The sequence below is a fragment of the Choloepus didactylus genome, chromosome 20 (genome assembly GCF_015220235.1).
Source record: "Choloepus didactylus isolate mChoDid1 chromosome 20, mChoDid1.pri, whole genome shotgun sequence".
Taxonomy (NCBI): Eukaryota; Metazoa; Chordata; class Mammalia; order Pilosa; family Megalonychidae; genus Choloepus; species Choloepus didactylus.
This window is the reverse complement of record NC_051326.1, coordinates 35,676,934-35,700,618: the sequence shown is the minus strand read 5'-3', so window position 1 is coordinate 35,700,618 and position 23,685 is coordinate 35,676,934. Positions and strand designations below refer to the sequence as shown.

Here is a 23,685-nt window from a genome sequence, read left to right as displayed (position 1 = left end):
AAGCCTTTATCCTGCCATTCATACATGATCCATACTTCAGATTAACCAAATAGATGAGAGGAAAGATAATAGATACAAACGGTGATGTCAGTAGCTGCTAACATAACAAAAAGAGAAACGCGAAACGCTATGCACCTCTTTATGGAAGTCACACTTCCGCCTATGAAATAGTTTCACCACCCCCGAAATAATAAACCTGAATCTTATCAAGCCTTTAGGTTTAACTTTACAGGAAATACATGGGACAGAAGAGCATGTTAACTATACCATGGGGATATAGTCGGCAAAAATCAGATTACAAAACAAATGGTTCAGATTTCTTCCAAAAAAAAATTGCAAAAACATAAAATGGGAACCTATAGCCTAAGAGCCTCCTCCCGAATGCCTCTTTGTTGCTCAGATGTGGCCCTCTCTCTCTAGCTAAGCCAACTTGAAAGGTGAAATCACTGCCCTCCCCCCTACGTGGGATCAGACACCCAGGGGAGTGAATCTCCCTGGCGACGTGGAATATGACTCCCGGGGAGGAATGTAGACCTGGCATCGTGGGACAGAGAACATCTTCTTGACCAAAAGGGGGATGTGAAAGGAAATGAAATAAGCTTCAGTGGCAGAGAGATTCCAAAAAGAGCCAAGAGGTCACTCTGGTGGGCACTCTCACGCACACTTTAGACAACCCTTTTTAGGTTCTAAAGAATTGGGGTAGCTGGTGGTGGATACCTGGAACTATCAAACTACAACCCAGAACCCATGAATCTCGAAGACAGTTGTATAAAAATGTAGCTTATGAGGGGTGACAGTGGGATTGGGAAAGCCATAAGGACCACACTCCACTTTGTCTAGTTTATGGATGGATGAGTAGAAAAATAGGGGAAGGAAACAAACAAACAAACAGACAAAGGTACCCAGTGTTCTTTTTTACTTCAATTGCTCTTTTTCACTTTAATTATTATTCTTGTATTTTTGTGTGTGTGCTATTGAAGGTGTCAGGGATTGATTTAGGTGATGAATGTACAACTATATAATGGTACTGTGAACAATCGAATGTACGATTTGTTTTGTATGACTGCGTGGTATGTGAATATATCTCAATAAAATGAAGATTAAAAAAAAATAAGAGAATGGGAACCTATAGCTTAGAAACGTAAGTGATATTTCAACTTATCATGGTATATGGACCTTATTTGGAAACTGGTTCAAACAAATTGTAATAAGAAAAAAATTATAAAACAGTAAATTTGGGGAATGTGAACACAGATTTGATCTTTAATGACATAAAGGAATTTTTCTTAATCTTTTTATGTGATAATAGTATTACAGTTATGGATTTTTCTTAGGATTGATATCCTTTAGAGATACATAGTGAAGTATTTGTAGATGAAAGTATATGATGTCTCATTTGCTCTGAATTAATGGAACTGGCGTAGGATAATATAGATGGCTATGTATTGATAATTGTTGAAGCTGAGTAATGGGTACCACTATTTTCTCTACTTTTCTGTATGTCTTAAAATTTCCATAATAAAAAAGACTGACTGCCACACTTGACTTTGACATGAGTATATTAGAAATAACTGATTCCATAACAAAATTTTAAATTTTCTTGCCGAACCTAGTCTTTCTACCCCATCCTCCACCCCACCCCAACCCCAGAAAAAGGGCAGGATTTCTAGCGGCTTCCTCCTTGGATTCACAGGTGTGACTTGTTGCAGAACAAGGCAGGTCATCAAAGACCTCCTTCTATATTTGGAGAAATGTACTGTTATTCTAACCTTGCTTATTAATTTGCAATATGGAGATGAAATTGTCCTGTGTGAGCAGGGTGCCCTGACCCCAGAAAACATTGGTGGTCTAAATGGAGGATTGCATGCCTGGCAGGCATTCTTTCCCAGCCTGCGGTTTGTAGGCACCCTGGTGGAGCTTCTGACATCAGATAGGTCCTGTGCTACGTGCCCAAGAGACAGTAGCACAAGACAGTTAGGGGAAGGGCTCAAAGCAAGAAAGTGGTAGTACATTGCAACCAGAAAGGAAGTTCTTATAAAAACTTCTATCCCTGTTGCTGCAGTTTAAACAAACAGAGATGGGGGGGCGGGGCATTTTTTTTTGTTTGTTTTTTAAAGGTAATTTTATTCAGGCCAGACTATTTTAAGATATATTTAAAACCTATTCTCTTTTCCGTATTCTATACCCCTCACTGCCTTGCTCCCCCAATCCCTAATACACTCACTCAGCCCCCCTTAAACAAATGGGTTTATTGCCAGTCGCGGTGCTGTCTGCTCTGGAAAGGAGCAGGAAAAGCTGATAAGGTGCTGTGGACAGAAATCTCTGGTCTTATCTCTCCGTAGCATATGGTGCTGAGAGTGCATCCTTTTCCTGTCCTAGGACAAGAGGCAAACTGGCCATCTCCTGGCAGCAAGGACTTCAAACAGGGTTTGGGGTCTGCCTCTACTTACTGTGAGAGCCAGAAAGGGGAAAGTGGGTCATTGCTTTTTTGAAAGCTGTTTTAGTAATAGTAAAAACTTAATGCTGTCTTCTAAATCAGCAAATGTAACCTCATAACAAGACAGTTATTTAAAAAAAAGAAAAAGAAATGTGAGGAGGGTGGTGACTACCCAAAACTTAACAGGTTATTAAGTTGGGCTGTTTTGTTTGGTTGGAGTTTTGCCAGGACATAAGTTTGGTCTGAAAGTATTGGATTTGTTTTCATTTTGTTGTTGTTGTTGATAGATCAAGAAATGGTTGTAAGAGCTTTGTGATGATAAGAAAGTAGCATACAGATGGCCTGGTGTTAAAGGAGAAGAATGAAATATTGGGTCATTTTTCCTTCTACCTTTATATCCTGCCAGGAAAGCAGAACTAAAATTCTTTCCTGGATTTTCATCCTGTGTAGTAATGAAAATAGGAGTAAGGGGAATAATGAGTAAGAACATGGGAATGGCTAGCTGAAAAGGTGATGTTTTGTTTCTCATTTTATATTCTGAAGTGAATTTAGTGGAAACACTGAAGTGGTTCTGTGTTACCATTTCCCCTCTTCCTTATTACCAAGCCATGCCAGGTCAATCGCATCCTCAAAGAGGACCCAGTTTGCAACTTAAGACTTTACAGAATTGGGGAGACTGGACTTGATACTCTGCTACCATTTTTGGAAGAAACTGGTCTGCTGGGCAATTTTGACCAACAGCCAGTTGTTGAAAATTCCAAAAGTTAGGAACAACTTAGGAATTGTGTGTATTATACAACTTTAAAGGTACAACTTTATTCTTGAAAACTTGTTAGTGTCATATTGCTGAGTGCTGTGAAATTAGACTAAAATGAATGTTGGAACTGTAAAGGACCTTAAGAAACACTGCTGTTTTTCAAATTATATCCCATAGAACCTTAGATGTTGCTCTGATGACTTGAGCGCTTTTGCAAGGGGAGGGGAGGGAGGATTAGAACAGGAGCTTTGGGATCCCCCAGCCCCACCTCAACTAAAGCTCTTCTGATGTGTTGATACATATTGGCCTTCTGTTTATGATTTCATATGAAGAAAGGCAAGCAACACAAACTGTGTTTGAAAAAAGTCACTGAGTAGCCCTACTTCCTTATTTTGCAAATAATTACATTTGAGGCCCAGAAAGGCCAGTGACTTGTCCAAGATCACACATTCTGACATTGGGTGAGTCAGACCTTTTGCCACCGATGTCAGTACCACTTCTGCTTTCCAAATGTGTACTGAGTACAGCACTTTTTTTCCTTTCCTTTGGTAGCTATTATATTTATAGTAGTGCTTTTCAAAGTAGGTCCACAGACTAGCCCATGACAAGATAAGGACTGAGATTGAGAGTAAAAACTTTTGTACTAATTTGATAGCAGTTTTATAAATTGTAGCTTGTGTTTTATTATATGTCTTGAAATTTTCATTTTCCTAGTATTTCACAAAAATATCCACAATGAATTGGAGATAAAAACAAACAACAAAAACCTAGCGTGGTCCGTCACTTCTGATAGTTTGAGAAGCACTGTTTTTTAGGGCACTGAATTTTTAAAGATGTCAGATCAGTTGGGAACTACAAACATGTAACTGTGCAACTGACCTCTTATATGGCATGTAACGCTAGTTTTGCTTTGTTACAAACAAGAGGCAGGTCTAACTTTAAGGAACCTTTTTGGATTCTGAGCAGGTAGGGAGACAATATTTCTTATTCTTTTTCACTAAATAAGATACTGAAAGTTTATCTTTCTTGCTCATAAAATAAATTAGTATAACTTGCATAAAACTAAGAGAAGAGATTATTATATGATTGTATGTTTAACAGCAGATTATACCTTTATGAGCTCTTTGGAATTGCAATCTCAGTTTTCTTAGGGTTTTCTTTAAGTGGAATTTTGTAGCTAATTTTGTTGTTTAGTTTTTGTCTATTCTAAAAATAAATTCCTCAGTGTACTAATTTTAGATCATTTACCTTTATAACATGACTCATTGAGTTCATAACTGCATTTAATTTTCTTTACTAACATTAGTATACATTATACATAGAATTATTTTGCCTTACCAAATTTCCTTCTAAAAATATTTTTAAAATATTTTTTGATTTGCAACATTGATTTCTGGTGAATTAAAATGAATCTATGGAGATATTAGTCTTATATAGTACTGTATAAAAGTACTGAGAAAAGGGACATGTTTTTTCCTTAATAAACTTATTAGCCTAAGTTAATTTACCTTTCTCTTAAAAATAATCTTGACCTTTTATTCCAGTTAACTATTCATACTCTGTTCCTAGTTTCAAAGTATTAGATTTTCTAAACTCCTCAAAACATGATGTGCTTTCTATAATAAGGAACAGAAATTTAGATTATCATGACTCTTAAGCAATTTTCAGGTCTTCCCATGGAGTAAAGATGGAATAAACAGGGCCCTCTCTAAGCCTCTGCTTCTGTTCTTCGAGATTTGAGTACTAGCCTTCAACTACTTATAAAAACTGTTCATCTTGCCTCTAGAGAGTAGGAAAGAGAGAGAACCAGTTGACCTAGAATTATAAAATACAGGCGATTTGGATTATTTTTAGACTTCATTCAAAGAAGTTCGTTCCTATGTCACATTGATCATTTCTAGCTTTGGAAGAGCCTCATTTATCTTATAATAGCCAGTGTGTTGTGAAGTGTTGTCACATGAGTCACTGCAACTTTCCAAGCCTCAGGACCTTTCAGGGAGGCAGGAAGCCTGCCCCTCTTTTTCTTTCCTCTCTTTTCCCCCAGAGGCTGTATAACTCTTGTCAATAATTCTGATGTCAGTTCTTGAGAAGTTGTTGCCATAGAGAACCATCCTTTTAAAACATGTTTATGTTGGCTTTTCTTAATGAGTGTTAATTTGAGCAGCTAACTAGGCAAATGGGGGGAGAAAAAGAAATAAAATGAACAGCTTTGTTAGCTTTGGCCTTCATATAAGGACTTGGGCATATTTCTCTTGCTCTACTATAGCCTGGTGAAAAGACACACACACACACACACACACCTGTACCCCCGCCACAGTGTTCCCATTATTTTCTCGGAAGATGCCCAATTCATTTGTCTGAGACTATAAATTCCAAACAAAGTTCTAATACCCAATTACTTGTAACTCTGCATACTTGTAGCGTTGTTGAGAGTTCTCTTTCCTATCAGATCACTTTATAACTAAACTTTTTCCATGTCTGCCATCCTTTGCTGCTCAAAAACAGGCAGCAGATGGCAACAGCCTCTCTCCCATTCACCAGCATAATTCAGTAAGAGGTATTCTATCACTGTCAGAAATTGAGGACTTCATCAAAATCCACAGCCTTCCAATTAAAAAAAAAATTCTTCAAAAGTGTCTAACATTTCCAAAGGTTAGCAATGCAGTACACAAAAGCTTATCAATTTTTATGATAAATTTATTCATTTAGCGAATATTTACTGTTTACCTACTACATGCTGACACTCTCAGGTTCAGATATAGCAATATTCAAACCAAAATGCCTACTTTCCTGGAGTTTTCATGGTAGTGGTGGAAGGAGGCAGATGATAAATGTCAAGTGGTGATAAGTGCTATGTACAAAAATAAAGCAAGATGATGGAATAGAACATGCTGGGAGGAGGATGCTATTTTATGTAGAATGCTCAGGGAAGGCCTTTCTGATAAAGTGACCTTTGAGCAGAGACCTAAAAGGAAGTGACAGAGTGGGCCATATTAACATCAGAGGGCAGAGCATTCTAGGCAGAAAAAAATAATGCAAAGGTCCTGAGGTAAGAGGGTTCTTGGCATGGTCAGAGAATAGCAAGGAGGCCTGTGTGGTTGTTGCTGAGTGTAGGAGAAAGGAACTGTAATAGGAAATTGATTCAGGGAGGTTTCAGGAGATCAGAACATACTGGGCCTTGAAGGCTTTTGTAAGGACTTCAGATTTAATTTTTAGTAAGAAAGGAAGCCATTAGAAGGTTTTGGGAAGAGGAGTGGCATGGTCCCCCACATATTTTAAAAATGAGCTCCCTGGCTGCTGTGTAGACTAGACTGTAGGGGAACAAGGAGAGAAGCGAGGAACCAGTTAAGAGGCTTTTGAAACAGTCCCAATGAGAGACAAGGGTTTTAGTGGCAGAGGTCATGAGAAACAGATGGATTCAGGAAATAAATATTTGACATTATCTAAGTATTCAGATACAGCTTTCGTATACAAACTACCCAGAGAACAACATTTCTATACCAGCGTTACATGCTGAATGATTGATTTCTGCCACAAGCAAAATAAATTGAACATTTTAGTTAGCCTGCACTGTTTTCTCTCTGACAAAGTATGAGTGTGATGACTTCATCTTGAGAACCACTCTGCTCAATGAACAAGGTTTGTAGAAGCAACAGCTATGCAGTTCACAATGGTCTTTGAACAATATTAATTTTAGTCAGAATAGCAGTGATTTATTATTAGTCTCTATTAGTGGAGGCATGAAAATAGCCTTATGTTGAATTGGGCGTCTATTTGTTATTTGTCAAAATTGGATCTTACAAGGGTGTTTTTCCAGTAAATCCCTCTTAATTGTGCCCAAGATGTCATCTGGTGTCTCATTTATAAGAATAAAAAAGTTTAGCCAATACTTTCATATAGGGAAATTTTGTTTTAAATTAGTAATCATAAAAAATTGATCTACTCACTATTTTCTACAAAACATTTACCATAATTATTTGATAGACTCTTAATGCATGCTTTCACAATTTAGGATTAGATCACTACAGTTTTAAGGTAGAAGGGCTTTAGGACAACCCTCTTTTTTTCCTCATGGTTAGAGAAACTAGTTTATATTTATATGGCTAGGTAGTGACAACATCAGAGTTGGATTATTTCTGTTGTTCATGATGTGGTAAGAATAGGGAAGTGGCTTAGAGAGGATCACAGTGATGTCTGAAAAACTAGAAAAGAAGTACTGCGTGTTAACAATGGACCTGGAGTCAGGGGAGGGGTGTCGTAGTCCCTGCTTTGCAAAGCAGAAAGAATTCCTTCCGGATTCCCAAAGCATCATTCTAGGGGGTCCATATTGTGCATTTTGTCTATAGTAACATATGCTGAATTGGTTGTTTTGTTTACCAACAGTGATTTTAGCATAGAAGTGAACCATCTCCGGAAACAGGTTGATCATGAATGAGGCAACTATTTTAAAAAATAAAACAAAAAACTCAAGTTTATGATCTGTTTTATCTAATACAGTCAAGGTTATGGATGTCACCAGGGGTGTTCTCTTTGGAAGTTCAAAGCTAGCATGAGAAAAGACCAAACATTTCTTTGCTTGAACACAGTAAGAACTAAATAAATACTTATTGCATAATTAATAATATCTTCTAGATTAGTGCTTTTCAAATTTTAATGTACATATGAATCAGCCAGCTGGTCGTTAGGCTTCACTCTGAGTAGCAGGATTCTACTGAATATTGCTACCCACCGGGTAGGTAAAAGAAACCACATCCTTGGCTCTTTGCAATAATATTCTAGAGCAGGGGTTGGCAAACTTTTAGTAAAGGGTCAGAGAGTAAATATTTTAGGCTTTAAAGACCAAGAGACAAAATCAAGGATATTATATGTACTTATGTAACTAGAAAGAAAATAAATTTTTTACTGATGAAATTCAAAACTTTTTTTATGGACACTGATATTTGAATTTCATATAATTTTCACATCATGAAATATTTTTCTCTGGATTTTTTACCATTTAAAAAAGTAAAAGCCATTCTTAGTGTGCAGGGTATATAAAAACAGACAGTGGGCCTGTCCCTGTTCAAGAGACCACCCTCCTGGAACCCCTGCAGAGTAGGCCTCTACATGGGTTCCTATAACCTATTTGCATGCACACACACACAATTTGTATGACTTTTCCAATTGAGTTGCTGTATAATTCTAGTTCTATTATTATATCTTTGATTTTTAACACTGCTTCAAATCAGAACTTCCCTTCAATCAATTTTTTTTTAACACTTTTTATATTTGTTAATACTAAAAGTGATTGTATCTCCCAGGCAAATTCTCTAAGGCTGGTTATTACTGAGACTTAGTATGTTTAACCTAGCTCTAGATGTGGGTGATTGGTATCTTGAAAAAAGTACAGGCTTTTTGCACTTGAGTAAACTATTTTTGAGTGCAAAAATAGCTCTTTATCAGTAAACATTGAATGTTTTCGGCTATTTACCAAGGAAATGTATAACATTACAAAGGTGCCATAGAGAGCAAGAAAAGCAATGCCAACATCTTGGCACAAGTTCGTGCTTTCTAACTAACTGTTTTTATTCACTGCTTAGCTTAACCTTCAGTGGCAAACCCATTTTGACTACTCCCCAGAATCAGAAACTTTTGCAGATTATATTTTCAGCTCAAGATAAACATAGCCTGCACTTTAACAACTTGCTGATGGAACTTTTATCTAGCCATTTGTCTTACCAGAATGAGACATAACCTTTGCATCTGATACACCCTAAAACTAGCCTCTATTGCTTTCCAACCTTTTTATAGCAAGAACAGTTCAACCTATGAAACTTATTTTATTGCTTGTGTTCAGCTAAATCCCACAGAAAGAATGTGACAGTTCTCATACAACACAGCACATTTTCTTTCTGATTTATTTGCCCCACAGAGACTAACCGTGGTAACATTTGGAACACTAGACCCAAAGGAGAAATTAAAGGACTGCCTGACTGAGTTTCTGTGCGTTACTATGGGTCACAGGGAGTAGTTGATCACACAAAGAGGTGCTCAAATGTACCTCATGGTAGTTAGAACAAATTCATGAGGCAAGGTGGCATATGATTAGAAGGGAATGGCTGAATGGTTTCATTGGTGGATGAGAAGAATATATGCTACAAAATGCTGATTCTCTTTCCTTCTTATCCTAATAATCTTCTAGTCATTAGACTTACCTAAAGTGCAGACAAATACATGCTGACAAATACAAAGAATTATGATGGGGGGCTGTGCTTCACCACCTTGATCCAGTTGGATTTGGTTTCATTTGTGCTTTCATTAAGCACTCACCATACATTTATTCCTCATTATAGGAGTAAGGGTGAATACGGATGCTTACAAAACAAAATAGAAGTAATTAATTGCTGTCATAGGTAGTAAACAAGAGGTGATTGTTAAGGAAGCAATCTTGCACTTATCTTCAAGAAAGTGATGCACGTGACTAGGTTTAAGGGATTTGGAAGAACATTCTAGGCCAGAGAGGTGGTTGACTGAATCAGCACACTCTGCCCCCTCTGTTGGAGAAGGGACTACAGCACAGACAGTGGGTCTTAGCAGTACCTTCATCCTGATGAATCACATACAGTCATTTCATACCTTAATTTATCTCTGTCCAAAATGGATGGGTGGAATTTCTACCTCCCAAGAATATGTCCAGGCATAATCTGTATTTGTCAGAACTGTTCTGCTAAAAAGTTTGAAAAACATACAAAAGGTTCTTTCAAACTACTCACTTGCCAAGCTTTCTTAACTTTTCACAGACTAATTCAACACAAGCTTATGACAGACAGGTTGTGGTGGAAGTGAACATTTGTTCATCACAAGCAGTGGCCATCAAAGCCGATAACTCCAGCTGCTAAGTTCATTGAAGTATACTATTGCAGCATGATCTCTGTGTTTTAACATGGAAGTAAATAAGCTGCAATCATGTTGTCACTTGACCTCAGCAGTAATATATGAGAAAGGCTAGTGAGTGGAAAAGCTGTGCTTTTGAAACCCCATCCCTTGACTGGTATGCTAATCATAAATAGTAAGGTTTTTATATTTATGGTGCTTCTGCCCCAAACACTTCTCTAAATTCTCTATCCAAACTGCTTCATTTCCCTGCCCCCAAAAATGCAACATTGTTCTGAGAATAATAATGATAATCCTTCATATTTGGGGCATTTTACTGTAAATCCATCTCAGTATATGTGTTTGAATGACACAAGAGTGAAATCCTTTGTGAACCTAGAGAGTGCATTGAGTTGCAAAATCTCTAGATAGAATATCTAGTTAGAATATCAAAGAACAGATTGCATAGGCATTTGAGAAAAGTTGACATGCATAGTTTGTGTATCTTTCAGGTACATGAGAGAGTTATGACATACTATAGCTGATTTCTTAAGGCTCTCTTTCCTTTTGCATCCACTCTTTTTTTTTCCTCAATGGTAACTCAGAATTGCCAGACATAGGCTTAAGCTTTAAGATTCTCCAGCTCAAATCATGGCACATAGTATATATGCATGAACCACTGGAATCTCTCTTTTGCCGATGAGAAAATTGTGATAAAGAAGGCTAACAATGGAATGGACTGCCACACAAAGTAATCAGCTCTCTGTATTGGAAGCATCCAAGTGGAAGTTGACGAGACATCTGTCCAAGAGGGATTCTTGCCTTAGGTAGAAAGTTCGACTTGGATTTATTTCCTGCTTTAAGACAATCAGTGCATTGTCAGTAAAATCAAGTCTGTGCTTGTTGTTATGAAAATCTAAATAGAAAATCTTGTATATAAAAACTGACAGTTTGCTTAGTAAATGCAGTTTAGTTGGGAAATTTTGTCATGGACATGAATTATATATGTACATTCACATACTTGATTACACTTAAAAAGTTCTGTATGTAGCTTTTTTCTTTATTTGTATCAGTTAACTTCTGCCCTCAATTTGAACATGGAAGCCTTACTTAGTCCCTGTATACGTGCTCTATTGATATACTATATTTTAGTGTTAGGATGACTTCTGATGAGAAAGAAAAGGTGAAAAAAATGAGTGTATGTAATGCAGAGAGAAAGCACTAGACTAAAAGTCAGTATCCAGTAGTGGAGGCATTGGGACGAAATTCTGCTACTACCATTTACCAACCCTGAATCCTTCTGCAAATTAAGTGCTTTGACTCACAGTTTCTACTTTTTGTAAAATGAGGTAAAGCCTTTTGTCAGATTGCTATGACAGTCACATGAGATGACACTTGACATTAAATAACTGGCCCATTGAAGGCATTCAAGAATTGGTAGCTGCCTTCTTCAGTACCCCTAGGTATGGTCTACCATTAACTGACAGCCTGACTTCAGTAAGGTTTCCTTGTATAATTGAGCTGAAGGATCTCACAAGGTTTCTTCTGGTCCTCCTAAGTTGTCTCCTAAAAGTTTTTGATTCCCAGAATATTTATTGATTGGGTAGGAATTAAGGCCCTAGCTTGGCACTTACAAGCACTGAAGGAAGTTAGAAGACTGTGAATCTTTCTAAAAACAGACAAGGTTAACCTGTGAAACGGTTTTTTAGAACACAAAACAGCATAGAATCCAATGGTTAGTATCGAGGAACTCAGGAAAACTGGAGTGCACTGTGGGCTGAAATAGTCAGGGAAGGTTTCTTGTGGAAGGTGAGATTTGAACAGAATCTCAAACAAAAGAGGAGTGGAAGAGACCAGTTCAGTAAGAAGGACAGTGAAGGTGAGGATGATGGTTACAGGAGTATGGTTCTGTGATAGAACCTGTACTTGGTAGCCTCCATACTGAATTGGGAAATTAATTTTCTCAATAAAAATAAGTTTAGAGAATAGGAGGGATCTGATCTTTGGCTGTTTGCCAAATACTTTTTTCATGGTTAGGTTATAGCTGTTATCACCTCTGCTATCTTTACTTGACAGTAGGGGGGATATTTTTCTATCAAGTGAGCTTATCTCTGCTGCCTGCTCATGCTGCCTCACTATAGCTTCTCTACACTCTTGTATCATAGAATAATGGCCAGCCCAGGTGTCTTCTTGGAGATAAGTGCATTTTACCCCTGCAAGGGACCTTAGAAATCATCTAATTTAACCTACTTATTTTACTTGATTGGTAACTGACACCCAGAGAGGTTTTAGGACTTAAGAGGAAAAGGAATTAAGAAAAAGAGGTTTCCTGAATCCCTGAGCTTAAATCCAATGTTTGGCAAGATGATTTGCTGACCATACCTCCTTTGGTAATAATTCTTCATGGAACCGGAGGTTTTCAAGTTATTTATACACTTCCTTTGCTAGTTTTTAGAACACTATCAGCAAATTGGGACATTCTCAGTGTACAAAGTAGTCAGTCATATTTGAATATTGCAGATATTTTTGAAGTTACACATGTGTTTAATGGAAATGTGGAAGGTGCAAGTTATCTCTATATCTCAAAATACTACAAAGTAACTGATACTTTTCTCAATACAGTAAGACCTCGTTTTACCCGAACTCAACATCCAAATTCAGGTATACATCATTGGCAATTGAAAAAATTAAGGCAGAAAGAGAGAGAGAATGAATTAAGATCATAAAAATTATTTCTGTGATTAATTTTATTTATTGTTATTAGAATGTTTATTTGCCTTATTTATTTTTTAAAAAGTATGGTAAGTATGTTGATATAAGAAATAATTATTAAATAATGGGGCTCACTATTCACACCCCATATAGAGCCAAGGAGCATGGGAGTGATGGGATGGTGGGGAGGGGGGTGGGAACTGAATGGCCATTTAAAATGTTGTTTCTAAAGAGATATTACTCAATTTCCTCCAGCTGACTTGCCAGCTAACTTCTGAAGCTAGGTTCTATATATTTAACCTTTTGCCCCATTTAATAGTCTACCAAAATTTATGACTACCGTGTTCTATACTTTGCATACCAGGGGGAAGAAAGAAAAAAAAGTGGAGAAAGCTGGGCTATCAGCTAATACCTAATTGTGAGTGGCTCTACATAGAGCTCTCCTGGAGTACTTTGAGAAATAAACAATTGATGCTTAATGGTTTTTAACTTTTTTCCCCACACTTTAGGATGATTCCACACCCGGCACTCCAGATGAGAATGAGACTTCCACTACCACAACCAGTGCCTTCACCATCCAGGAGTATTTTGCCAAGAGGATGGCAGAGCTAAAGAACAAGCCCCAGGTCACAGCTGCAGGTCCTGAACTTTCAAAGACCCAAACTGAATGGAAAAGGGGAAAGAAAAGAAACAGGGAAGAAAAAGATAAAAACGTGGAGAATTGCACCCAACCCAAGGCCAAGCAGCCTAAAAAGGAAAAGTCTCAGGGAAAAGAGAGTCCTGTGTGCGCAGCCAAGAAGAGAAGAGACCAAGTTGAACAGCCACTCAGAGACCCTTGCTGTGACAAGAATTCCAACAATTCTGCTGAGGGTGGGGAGGATGGTGTGTGGCCACCTGGAGACCAGGAATTTACCCCAAAACCCAGAAAAAGGAAAGAAAAGAACAAGCTAAAAAAGCAGAGAGAGGCAGCAGTGGACACTACACTAGAGGAAACACCAGTGAAAAAGAAGAAGAAAAAGAAGAAAGGTTCCAAGTAAATATCTCTAGCCAGGGCCTTCCAGATGTCAGGCGCTGCCAGGGCAAAAATCGTTGGCCTGAAGTCAGAGCATAGTTTAACCCGAGATAGTTTGTTCACATCTTTTAACATGTCCATGGATTGCTGAGTCTCGCCCTCTCACCACATTTTTCCCAAATCATATTCCCAGAAGAATTTTTTTTTAATGTTCCAAATCATGGATCTCCTAAGCAAATAAATTCCTTTTTAGGTTCTCAACCCTTCACCATGAGTGTTTATTCACATTCATATGAATACATTGAGTCGTGTACATGTATGCATGTGTATGCATACATATCATAGTTTGTATCTTCTATTGGCTTCCTTCAATAACAATATGCTTCCTTCTGAAGAACTTAATCTAATAAAAGGATTAAGAGTCAATAGTTTGGATTCAGATAGTTCCTTTTGTTCTGTAGCCAGCTAGAACATTTTTGCCAAATATGAATTATATGATTATATTTTCAAATCAGAGGGTTTTTTTTTTTGGGGGGTGGTGGTTTCTAATGGTGAAATTGTTTTTATACTCTCTTCCACTAAGCAATGACAGCTGTGTGTTCTGAGGTCTTCTCCCAAAGACTTCAAAGCATCCTAAGTCACCTAACTCCTGGGCACAGTTTAATCTTTCAGTTTTCCTAAGAGACCTCTTGGGGCTCCTACACTAAGTGTAGGTAGTCAGAAATATTTCCCTTAGGTGGTGCTTGAGTCTAAATCACCTAATAGTGGGCAGGCTCTGCCTTATTTATAATGATAAGGAGGTCCTCAGAAAGTTCCAAAATATTTAGAGTCTAAGATCATGGAATTAAGATAATGGAATTAATTTCATCTTGAAATCAGTCTCTAGATTTGGACCACCTTATAAAAGTTCATAAAAGTATAAAGATTATATAAATATTAAAAGATGACTTTCAGCCTTGCTCAAACCAAATGATGTTACCTCATTCTGTTTGTACTGCCTTCTCCTGCAGTACACACTTCTCCAAGTGTTTTTCCCTGTCTTGTGTGGGTTTACCCAGATAACTTCAGACTGATATCTTCATACCCATTTTGGGACACAGAATGAAAAAGAAAATGCATGCTTAAGATTTAGAGGTCTAGCCCTCTGGTTTTTTCACCCTTGTTTCCCCTTTTCTGCTTCCTTTGTTGTCTTTATCTCTTCCTTCTTTGCTTTATGCTTTTTTTCCTTCTTTCTCACTCTCCTTTTATTTTTCAGTTCTTGGTCGCCCCCTCCCCACCCCGCCGCCTGCTTTCTAGTTACCTGCTTCCTCATCCTTCTATTGCAGTCTTGCAGCTGATTGGCCCTGCTTCTGACAGTGCTGTCAGAATAGCTGTAGGGGTGTGGCAGGGAGGTACAGGCAGCAGGCTGTTCTGCCGTTGATTTCTAGATTGCTACCTGAGAACAGGAACTAGAACTCACACACAATCTGGTGACCTTTTGCCCTTGATTTTTAACTCTTGGGGTCATACATTAAATAGGAAGTGTGGTCTCAAGAATCTTAAAATTGAGATAATATATGAAGTTTTTTTTTTTTTTTTTAGTCTTTAAGAATACTAAATAGTACTAATTGTTTAAATACACACACTTACACACACAAAGCTCACAGAGAAGATTCTTAGGACTTCAGAGCCCAAGGGCTAGTCTCTGAGTTTTGTCATGTTCACAGAGTTTACAGTCCCAGGCTACGGTCCAGCTTAATAAAGCACCAAAGATTTTTAAAGTCACTTTTGTTCACAGAGGGCACATGCCCAAGTTATCTTTGCTTGTCCTATCTTGTATATGAAACTAGAGTTCCAGAAGGGAGTGGGACTGTGTGAAACCTAAAGGGAACTATTCTTTAAAAAAAAAAGAAAACAAGATAATAGATTTTGGGGTTTTTTTTTTTTTTTTGCATTTTGTTTAATTAATTTTAACTTTGTTTACCAATAAAAACTAAAGCCAGAAGAATATACAGAATTGTGTGCAGGAGAGAAGCAGCAGATGACTATAGGAAGCTGATGGGATATATCTAAGCTAATGGGATATATCTAGGTCAGGCATCTGGTTAAAGGGGCTGGGTAGGAAGACAAGAGGGAGGGAGGTGCTGAAGTGAGGTTACTGGTTTTTGGGGTTAGGAATTCCAAGACAGCTGTACTACATGAGTGTTTCAGTGTCACTTGTAAAGAGCCTGTAGAATGTGACTGTTATTTTAACGGGCTGGAGAAAAGACTCCTGAATGGTTTTCATAATCTAGTGGGGTAACCTGAGAATAAGGTACATACCCAACAAAGAGCACACAGTGTGACCCTTTGCTTTGAAGGAGATGGAGTCCTTTTATTTTCTCTGGAAATTGTCAGCTTTCATGTTTCCAAGTTTCTTTTTCAGGCTACCTAGTTTTCAGGATCTAAGTAGAAGTTAGAACAATCAAATAAATACTTTGAGAATTGCATTTTATAGTCAATATTTTAAAAATTGTTTACATATGAAAACATTTTTGTCAAATTATTTTACAAGGTAAAATACATTAATTTTGTATTCAATGCCTTCCTTGGCATCCTTCTGTTTTAAGAGGGAAAAGTAAGTTCCAATGAAAAGATTTGTCCAATGAAGAGGTTCTTAAATGTTTTCTTGTAACTTTCTTTCCTGTGGTGTTAATTTTAATAGATAAGGTCTTTAATAGATGAGGTCTTATGTGCTGGGCATTATTCCAAGTACTTTAAATTAGTCCTCAAACAACTCAGTGAAGTACTTATTAGTATTATCCATTTTACAGATAAACTATTTTATAAAATGGCCTTTCTGTTTTTATAACTTAATTTATACTGTTCTCCCAAGATGCTACAATGCTTCAGTCCTCTCTTCTGTTTTCTTAGTTCTATCCCTTGCTACATACAGTTTCACCTGTGTTTAGCAATATTTCTGGCACTGAAGCTCTCACTGCATGTCATTATTCTTAAATGAGAATATACTGAAAAGGAGCTGGTAAATGGCAATGAGTTTTGCAATTAATTTAAATTCGTATTGTTTATATGAGCTAGAGAAAACACTTGAGTACTCTCCACGTTCTGATTCTCAAATGAATTTTCCTTTCCAACTTGGTCAAAAGATTGGTGGGAAATTGAATAAGTAACTGAACTCCTTAAAATCTGTTTTCAAGTCTATGAAAACAGCAAAATTTCTTCTAATTTTGAAACTGTTGATGCTTCTGAAAGAGGAAACCAAAAGGAGCATTTGTTTTATACCATAGTCCATACCTCTTTCTTCGCCACTCCTTCACACGTTCACTTACTCCAGTGGGAGCAAGCTGAGACCTGTTTTTATTTTTGTTTTGTTTTGTGTGTGGGTTTTTTTTTTTGTTGTTGTTGTTAAAGAAATAACATCAGAGAATGTTTCAGCACAATCTCCCTGAGTGATCTCAGCCTCTGGATCAGTAAGCAGCGGCTGTATTTGATTTGAGTAAGAACTCCCTCCCACCCCACCACCCTGTTTATCCTGTGAGGTTCTGCAACCACTGCAATTTGGAGCCTGTTGTGCTGGCATGTGGTGTTGGGGAGGTCAGATTGGATACTCTGATTCATGATTTTACAGTGCTAGATTACTAATTGAGCAAATTAGTATTGTGTCTTAATAAAGATGATGATGAAACTTGAAAAAAGTATACAGTCTATTTAGAAAATACTGAACTAAAAAGACATTCACAATGCCGTTAAGGAACTAGTGAGGGAAAAAAAGCAAGACTAGGAGATAACACGTAAAAAAGGAGGGGGTGAAGGTGGGAACAAGGGTATATTTCGATTGCCAGAGTATTATGGATGGTTGCGGTAAGTGGACCTGCTTCACAAGCCCTTTCCTCCCACCTAGTCTCCACAGCCGTCTGCGAAAATCTGTAAGTGTGCTCCTTGCCTAGCTGAATGTAAGCTGAATTTTCATAAAAGCGTTTGCAGTGAAATTTTAAGGAGAGCTGTGGTGAATTTATTTTTTAGATTAATCATGCCTAAAATACAGGATTCCCACATACCATCCTATTATTAACACTGTTGTACATTTGTTACAATTGAGGAACACAGATTTTTATAATTGTACTATTAACCATACTCCATGGATTAATTTAGGGTTCACTGTGTTGTACAGGTCCATGGATTTTTTAAAAAACTTTATTCTAGTAACATATATTCAACCTAAAATTTCTGCTTTTAACTACATTCAAATATATAATTCAGTGCTGCTAATTATGTTATCAGTGTTGTGCTACCATCATCGTCATTACCAAAACTTTTCCATCACCCAAATAGAAATTCTGTACCTTTTAAGTCTTGATTGTATTCCCTGTGCACACCCCAGCTCTCTTTTGGTTACTACTTTTGCATGGTATATATATTTTTTCCCACCCTTTCACTTTCAACCTACTTATGTCTTCAATTTAAGGTGAGTCTCTTGCAGGTAGCATGCATTTGGGCCATGCTTTTTTTATCCATTCTGCCAATTTCTGCCTTTTGACTGGAGAGTTTAATCCGTTTACATTTAAAGTCACTAATGATAATGTAGGACTTTCTTCTGCCATTTTGCTATTTAGTCTTTAAAAGTCTACATTTTTTAACCCTCAATTCTGCCGTTAATGCCTGCTTTTGTATTTGATTTTTTTAATTGTACCATATTAAGTACCTTCTCATTTCTATCTGTATTTATTTTTCATATATTTACCTTGTGGTTAAACATCCTAAATATATAACAATCATTTGATTCCAACTTTACTTAAATAGCATACACATACACTGTTCCTATACCCCCTATCCTCCCACCTTTTTTTGGTACTTGTTACCACATATCTTTGTACATTGTGTTCCAAAACCATAGATTTATAATACTTTTTATGCATTTGCATTTTAGCACCTATAGGAAGTAAGAAGTACTTGCATTTATAATTACCCAGTGGTTACCTTCATCAGAGGTCTTTATTACTTTATGCTGCTTTGAACCACTGTCTAGTGTCCTTTCCTTTCAGCCTGAAGCACTCCCTTTAGCATCGTTTGTAGGGCTGCTCTAGAGGTGATGAACTCCCTCCGCTTTTGTTTATCTGGGAATGTCTTAATCTCTCCCTCATTTTTTTTTGTTTTTGCTTGAAAACAAGTTTATATAAATCATAAACAACAAATTAAAAGTGAATATACATGGTTTTTACATGAAATATATGGTAACAAACATTTATTGTATCTCCCAAAGGAAAAGTGGAAAGTAGTTTTTAGTAGAGGAAGGTTGAAGGGAATCATACTTTGGAAGAGTATTCAGTCTACAGCATTTTCTTCAGTTACTTTTTAAGACTTTGGGAACTTATCTTTCAGTCAAATTGTACTTAATAAAAGTTAGGGCACAGAAATTCATCCTTAAAAAGTTATGGTACAACTGAACAAAGATGACTGTGAGCATGGCTGAAAGAGAAATGTTAGGGGCATGTTAGGACACCAGAAGGAAAGAAAGAAGATAAAGACTGGGACTGTGTGGCTTAGTGAAACCTAGAGCAGTCAATGACTGTGATAAAATGTACAAGTATGTTTTTACATGAGGGAGAACAAACGAATGTCAACTGCAAGGTGTTAAAAAGGGGGTGGCACTGGGGGAAAAACACAATCAATGCAAACTAGAGTCTATAGCTAACAGCAACATTGCAATATGCTTTCTCTAACTGTATCAAAGGCAATACACCAGAGCCAAATGCCCATAAGAGGGGGCCCAAGGGAGGGGTATGGGACCCCTGGCATTAATGCTGTATCTGACTTTTCTATGGTATTTTATTTTATTTTAACCTTTTCTTTTGTGGCTCTTTAATTGCCATTTTTTCTCTTTCTTTTTCTTTTGTCTTTTTACTTTTTTCGCCTCTTCCTCTTTGTGGCTGTATTTTGTCTTATTTTTATTTTTCCTTTTATCCTTTTTGACTGATCTTGTATTTTATTTTGTTTTTACTTTTACTTTTATCCTTTTTATTACTCTTTTGTTTCAATTCTCTTTTTTGAGTAATGAACACGTGTAAGTGCTAATTATGGTGACAAATGCACAGTCATATAATGATACTGTAAACGATTGTATGCTGTGGATGACTGCATGGTATTTGAATATATCCCTATAAAATTGCAGGGAAAAGGAAATAAACAGGGACACAGGTGCTGGAGAGAACTTGGAGAGAGAGATATATGTATTCACTGTTGGTGTGGAAGCAGAATGGTGCAGCCCATCTGGAGGACAGTAAGGTGGTCCCATGAGAAGCCAGGCACACGGGTTTCAAGGTCCTGCAACCTCAGCATGGGGCATATACTTGGAAGATTGGAGAGCAGGGACACGAATGGACATTACCAGTATATATAGCGGCACTATTCACTATTTGGAATAGAAGGAGATGGCCTAGAAGTGCATCAACTGATGGACGGTATGGTGAACTGTGGTGTGTGCACACAATAGAATATTGAGTGGCTACAAGAAGAAATGAAGCTGTGAGACACATAACCAGGTGAACGGACCCTGAGTACAACACCTTGGGTGAAGCACACCAGAAACACTATAATGCCTCACCAATATGGACTAACCACAATGTGCAAACTCTGAGAACTGAATCAGAGCACAGCTTTTCAGGGAAATGCTTATTGTGATGGTCCCTAGATTGCAAGCCCCCACAGCAGTCACATTCGTTCCTGAGTTGTAATGGCTGTCTCCAAATCTTGAGATGCTGAGCTCCCTGCTCATAGCCTGGTTGGTCCTTGAACCCCAGGCATCTGTGTGACACATGAGACCCAGAGCCAGAACTTGGCAGCCATGAATGTCAGCACTACCCCACACGGCAGCTTTTGAAAGAGCTGAGACTTGGAGTTTGAGTTCTGCAGCTCTGAAAGTCAGCATTACTCCATACAGCAACTATTAAAGAAGTGTCAAAAGCTGAGCCAACCCAGAGGTGTAAGTCTCCCTGGCAACATGGGTCTTGACTCCCAAGGATGAGCCTGGCCCTGGCATTGTGTGATTGATGTTGTCTTCTTCGAGGAAAGGCCAATGCTGTCAAGAACACCTCTGTCAGCTGGGAAGGCATGTGGCTGGCATCTGCTGGTCCTTTGCTCCCAGGTTGCATTGCTTTCGGCTTCTGATTCCAGTGGCTTTCTCCTTAAACGTCTGTGGGTTCTCACTTAGCCTCTCCAGGGCAAACTCTGGCTTCATCTCTTAATTTAGCATCTCCAAATGCCTAGGTCTGTGTCAGCTCTTGTGGGTCCTTGCTTCTTCCTCTCCCTCATTTTTTGAAAGTCTCTCTGAATATAAAATTCTTGTTGGCAATTGTTTTCTTTCAGCACTTTAAGTATTTCAACCCACTGCCATCTTGCCTCCATGGTTTTTGATAAGAAATCGGCACTTCATCTAATTGGGACTCCCAGCTCCCTTTCAGTTTTCAGAACTCTCTCCTTGTCTTTTGCTTTTGACAGTTTAATTAGTATGCCTTGGGGCATTTTTCCCTTCAAGTTTCTCCTGTTTGGTGTTCTTTAGACTTGTTAGATTTGCATATTCTTGTATTTTGCTAAAGTTTGGGAAGTTTTATGTCATTATTGCTTTGAATATTCCTTCTGCACCTTTCTCTCTTTCTTCTCCTTCTGAGACCCCTATAATGTATACATTGGTACATGTGATGGTGTCCCAGAGGTCTCTTAGGTTATTTTCCCTTTTTATAATTCATTTTTCTTTCTGCGCCTCAACCTCACTCATTTCAGTTGTCTTTTCTTTGAGTTCACTGATCTTTCTTCTGCCAGTTCCAATCTGCTGTTGAAACTGTCCTGGGAATTTTTTCATTTAGGTGATTGGAGTCCTCAACTCCAGTAGTTCTGTTTGGCTCCTTTTTAAAAGTTCTATTTCTTTATTGAGATTCTCACATGGTTCATTCATTATTTTCCTGATATCCTTTAGTTCTTTCTCTGTATTTTCCTTCATGACCTTGAACATATTGAAGATCTTTGTCTGGTATAACCACAGTCTGGTCTTCATTGATGTTGTCTGGATTTTTATCCTCTTCCTTTGGATGGGCAATCATTTCCCGGTTCTGTGTTTGTCTTGTAATCTTTTGTTGCACACATTTAATTAACATGATTAAATGTTAAATAATATGTTTAAATGTTAACTCTGGAATTTATTCCCCAAGATGTCTGTTTCTTGGTTTGTAACCAGCTGGTGATAATGACGAGATTTTCCTGCTTGTCAGCCCTCCTATCAGGAAGATCTGCCCAAGCTGACTGCAAAGTGCAGGGTCCTCCCTGTCTTCGGACTTCTGCTTGCTAGTGGCCTTAGGAGTTCCCCTGTTTACAGGAGTTTGAATGCCCCCTCTCCTTCCCAGGAGAGAGACCTTCTCCTTCTCTAGGTGTTCCACTGGGAGACTTAAAGCAGGTAAGCCTTTGCTCCAGGCCATACATCTCAATTGTTTCTTATACTGCTTTCCCTATCTCAAGCTGCTTTTGCTTGGAGGGCCAATTCTGGAGTGGGGGTGTGGGGAGGGTGGACACCTGAGAGAAGTTTCCTAAATCAGTCTTTCCCAGCCTGAACAAGGCCAGGGACCCACAAAGAGAGATCCGGCTAGCTCCAAACTGCTGTGGAAAGGGGATAAGGGGAGGGGCCAGGAAGGGTCCCAAGAGCTTATTCCAAGGCTCCCAAAGCTATGCTTTCTTGACCTGTCCAGCAAATGTAGCCCTTTGGCTGTCCTCCACAGCTCTGAGAATGCATAACATCTTTAAGTGTCCTCTGCTGCCTTTGGGGTGGATTGGAATAATAGCCCCCCTCAGAACCCCGATGATCCCAAGCAGCTAATCAAAAACCATGATCAGCAATTAGCCCATGCCCACCGGATCTTGTGGAAGTAGATTTTTTACCCCTTACTGGCACCAGCAAGCTATACCAGAGGCCGGACCCTACTGCTGCCTGCCACAAGAGAGGGGGCTGGGCGATTGTACCACCACATGGAGAGAGCAATTTACCATAATTTACCAGCTTCTTCCTCCCATCTTCCCTGGTGCTATGTAGTGTTCTGCTGAACTCTGGAGTTTCAAAATAGTTGATTCAGACAGTTTTTGCCTGTTTAATAGTTGTTCTGGTGGATGGACTGACTCCTGAAGCTTCATACTCTGCCATCTTCCCACAATCCTTCTGCAGGGAATTCTCTAATAGAAGGATGAATTTTGTAATTCAATTAGTCACATCTTAAATTTTGTCTGCATTTTCTATATTGAGTTCCTTAGAAAAAGATACATGAATACTGAAAAGTAGTTAACTGTTCTAAAAGCATTTATTAAGCACTAACTTTGGGTGAGGCCCAGGTCAATTCAAGACTGAGTAACTCATCCATTACAGGGTATATCCACATTTGAGATCTACCAATCTTGCCCTTGACTGTCTCTCGACCTTTGTGTCATTTTGGAATGGGCCACTGTTCTAGTTTGCTAATGCTGCCAGAATGCAAAATACCAGAGATGGATTGGCTTTTATAAAAGGGAGTTTATTTGGTTACATAGTTACAGTCCTAAGGCCATAAATTGTCCAAGGTAACGCATCAACAATCATGTACCTTCACTGGAGGATGGCCAATGGCATCCAGAAAACCTTTGTGGCTGGCGTCTGCTCCAAGTTCTGGTTTCAAATGACTTTCTCCCAGGACATTTCTCTCTAGGCTTCAGCTCCTCAAAAATGTCACTCTTAGTTGCTCTTGGGGAGTTTGTCCTCTCTTAGCCTCTCTGTAGCAAAAGTCTGCTTTCCAAGGCTGTCTCCAAAATGTCTCTGTAAGCTGAAGCTCCTCTCTCAGTTCTAGAGCATTCTTCAAAGTGTCCCTCTTGGCTGTAGCAGCTTGCTCCTTCTGTCTGATCTTATATAGTGCTCCAGTAATTTAATTC

General features: G+C 38.3%; 1 protein-coding gene across 1 annotated transcript in view; it reads left to right on the top strand.

Annotated features, from left to right (window-relative positions):
* The window catches only part of PINX1 (PIN2 (TERF1) interacting telomerase inhibitor 1), a 120,130-nt gene extending 105,934 nt beyond the window's left edge, over positions 1–14,196 (top strand). Inside the window, exon 7 of the mRNA XM_037812971.1 lies at positions 13,268–14,196. Within this exon, the coding sequence (XP_037668899.1) occupies positions 13,268–13,795 (528 nt within the window). The 3' untranslated portion in view covers positions 13,796–14,196. The remainder of the gene's footprint in view (positions 1–13,267) is intronic.
* The last annotated feature ends 9,489 nt before the right edge of the window (positions 14,197–23,685 follow it).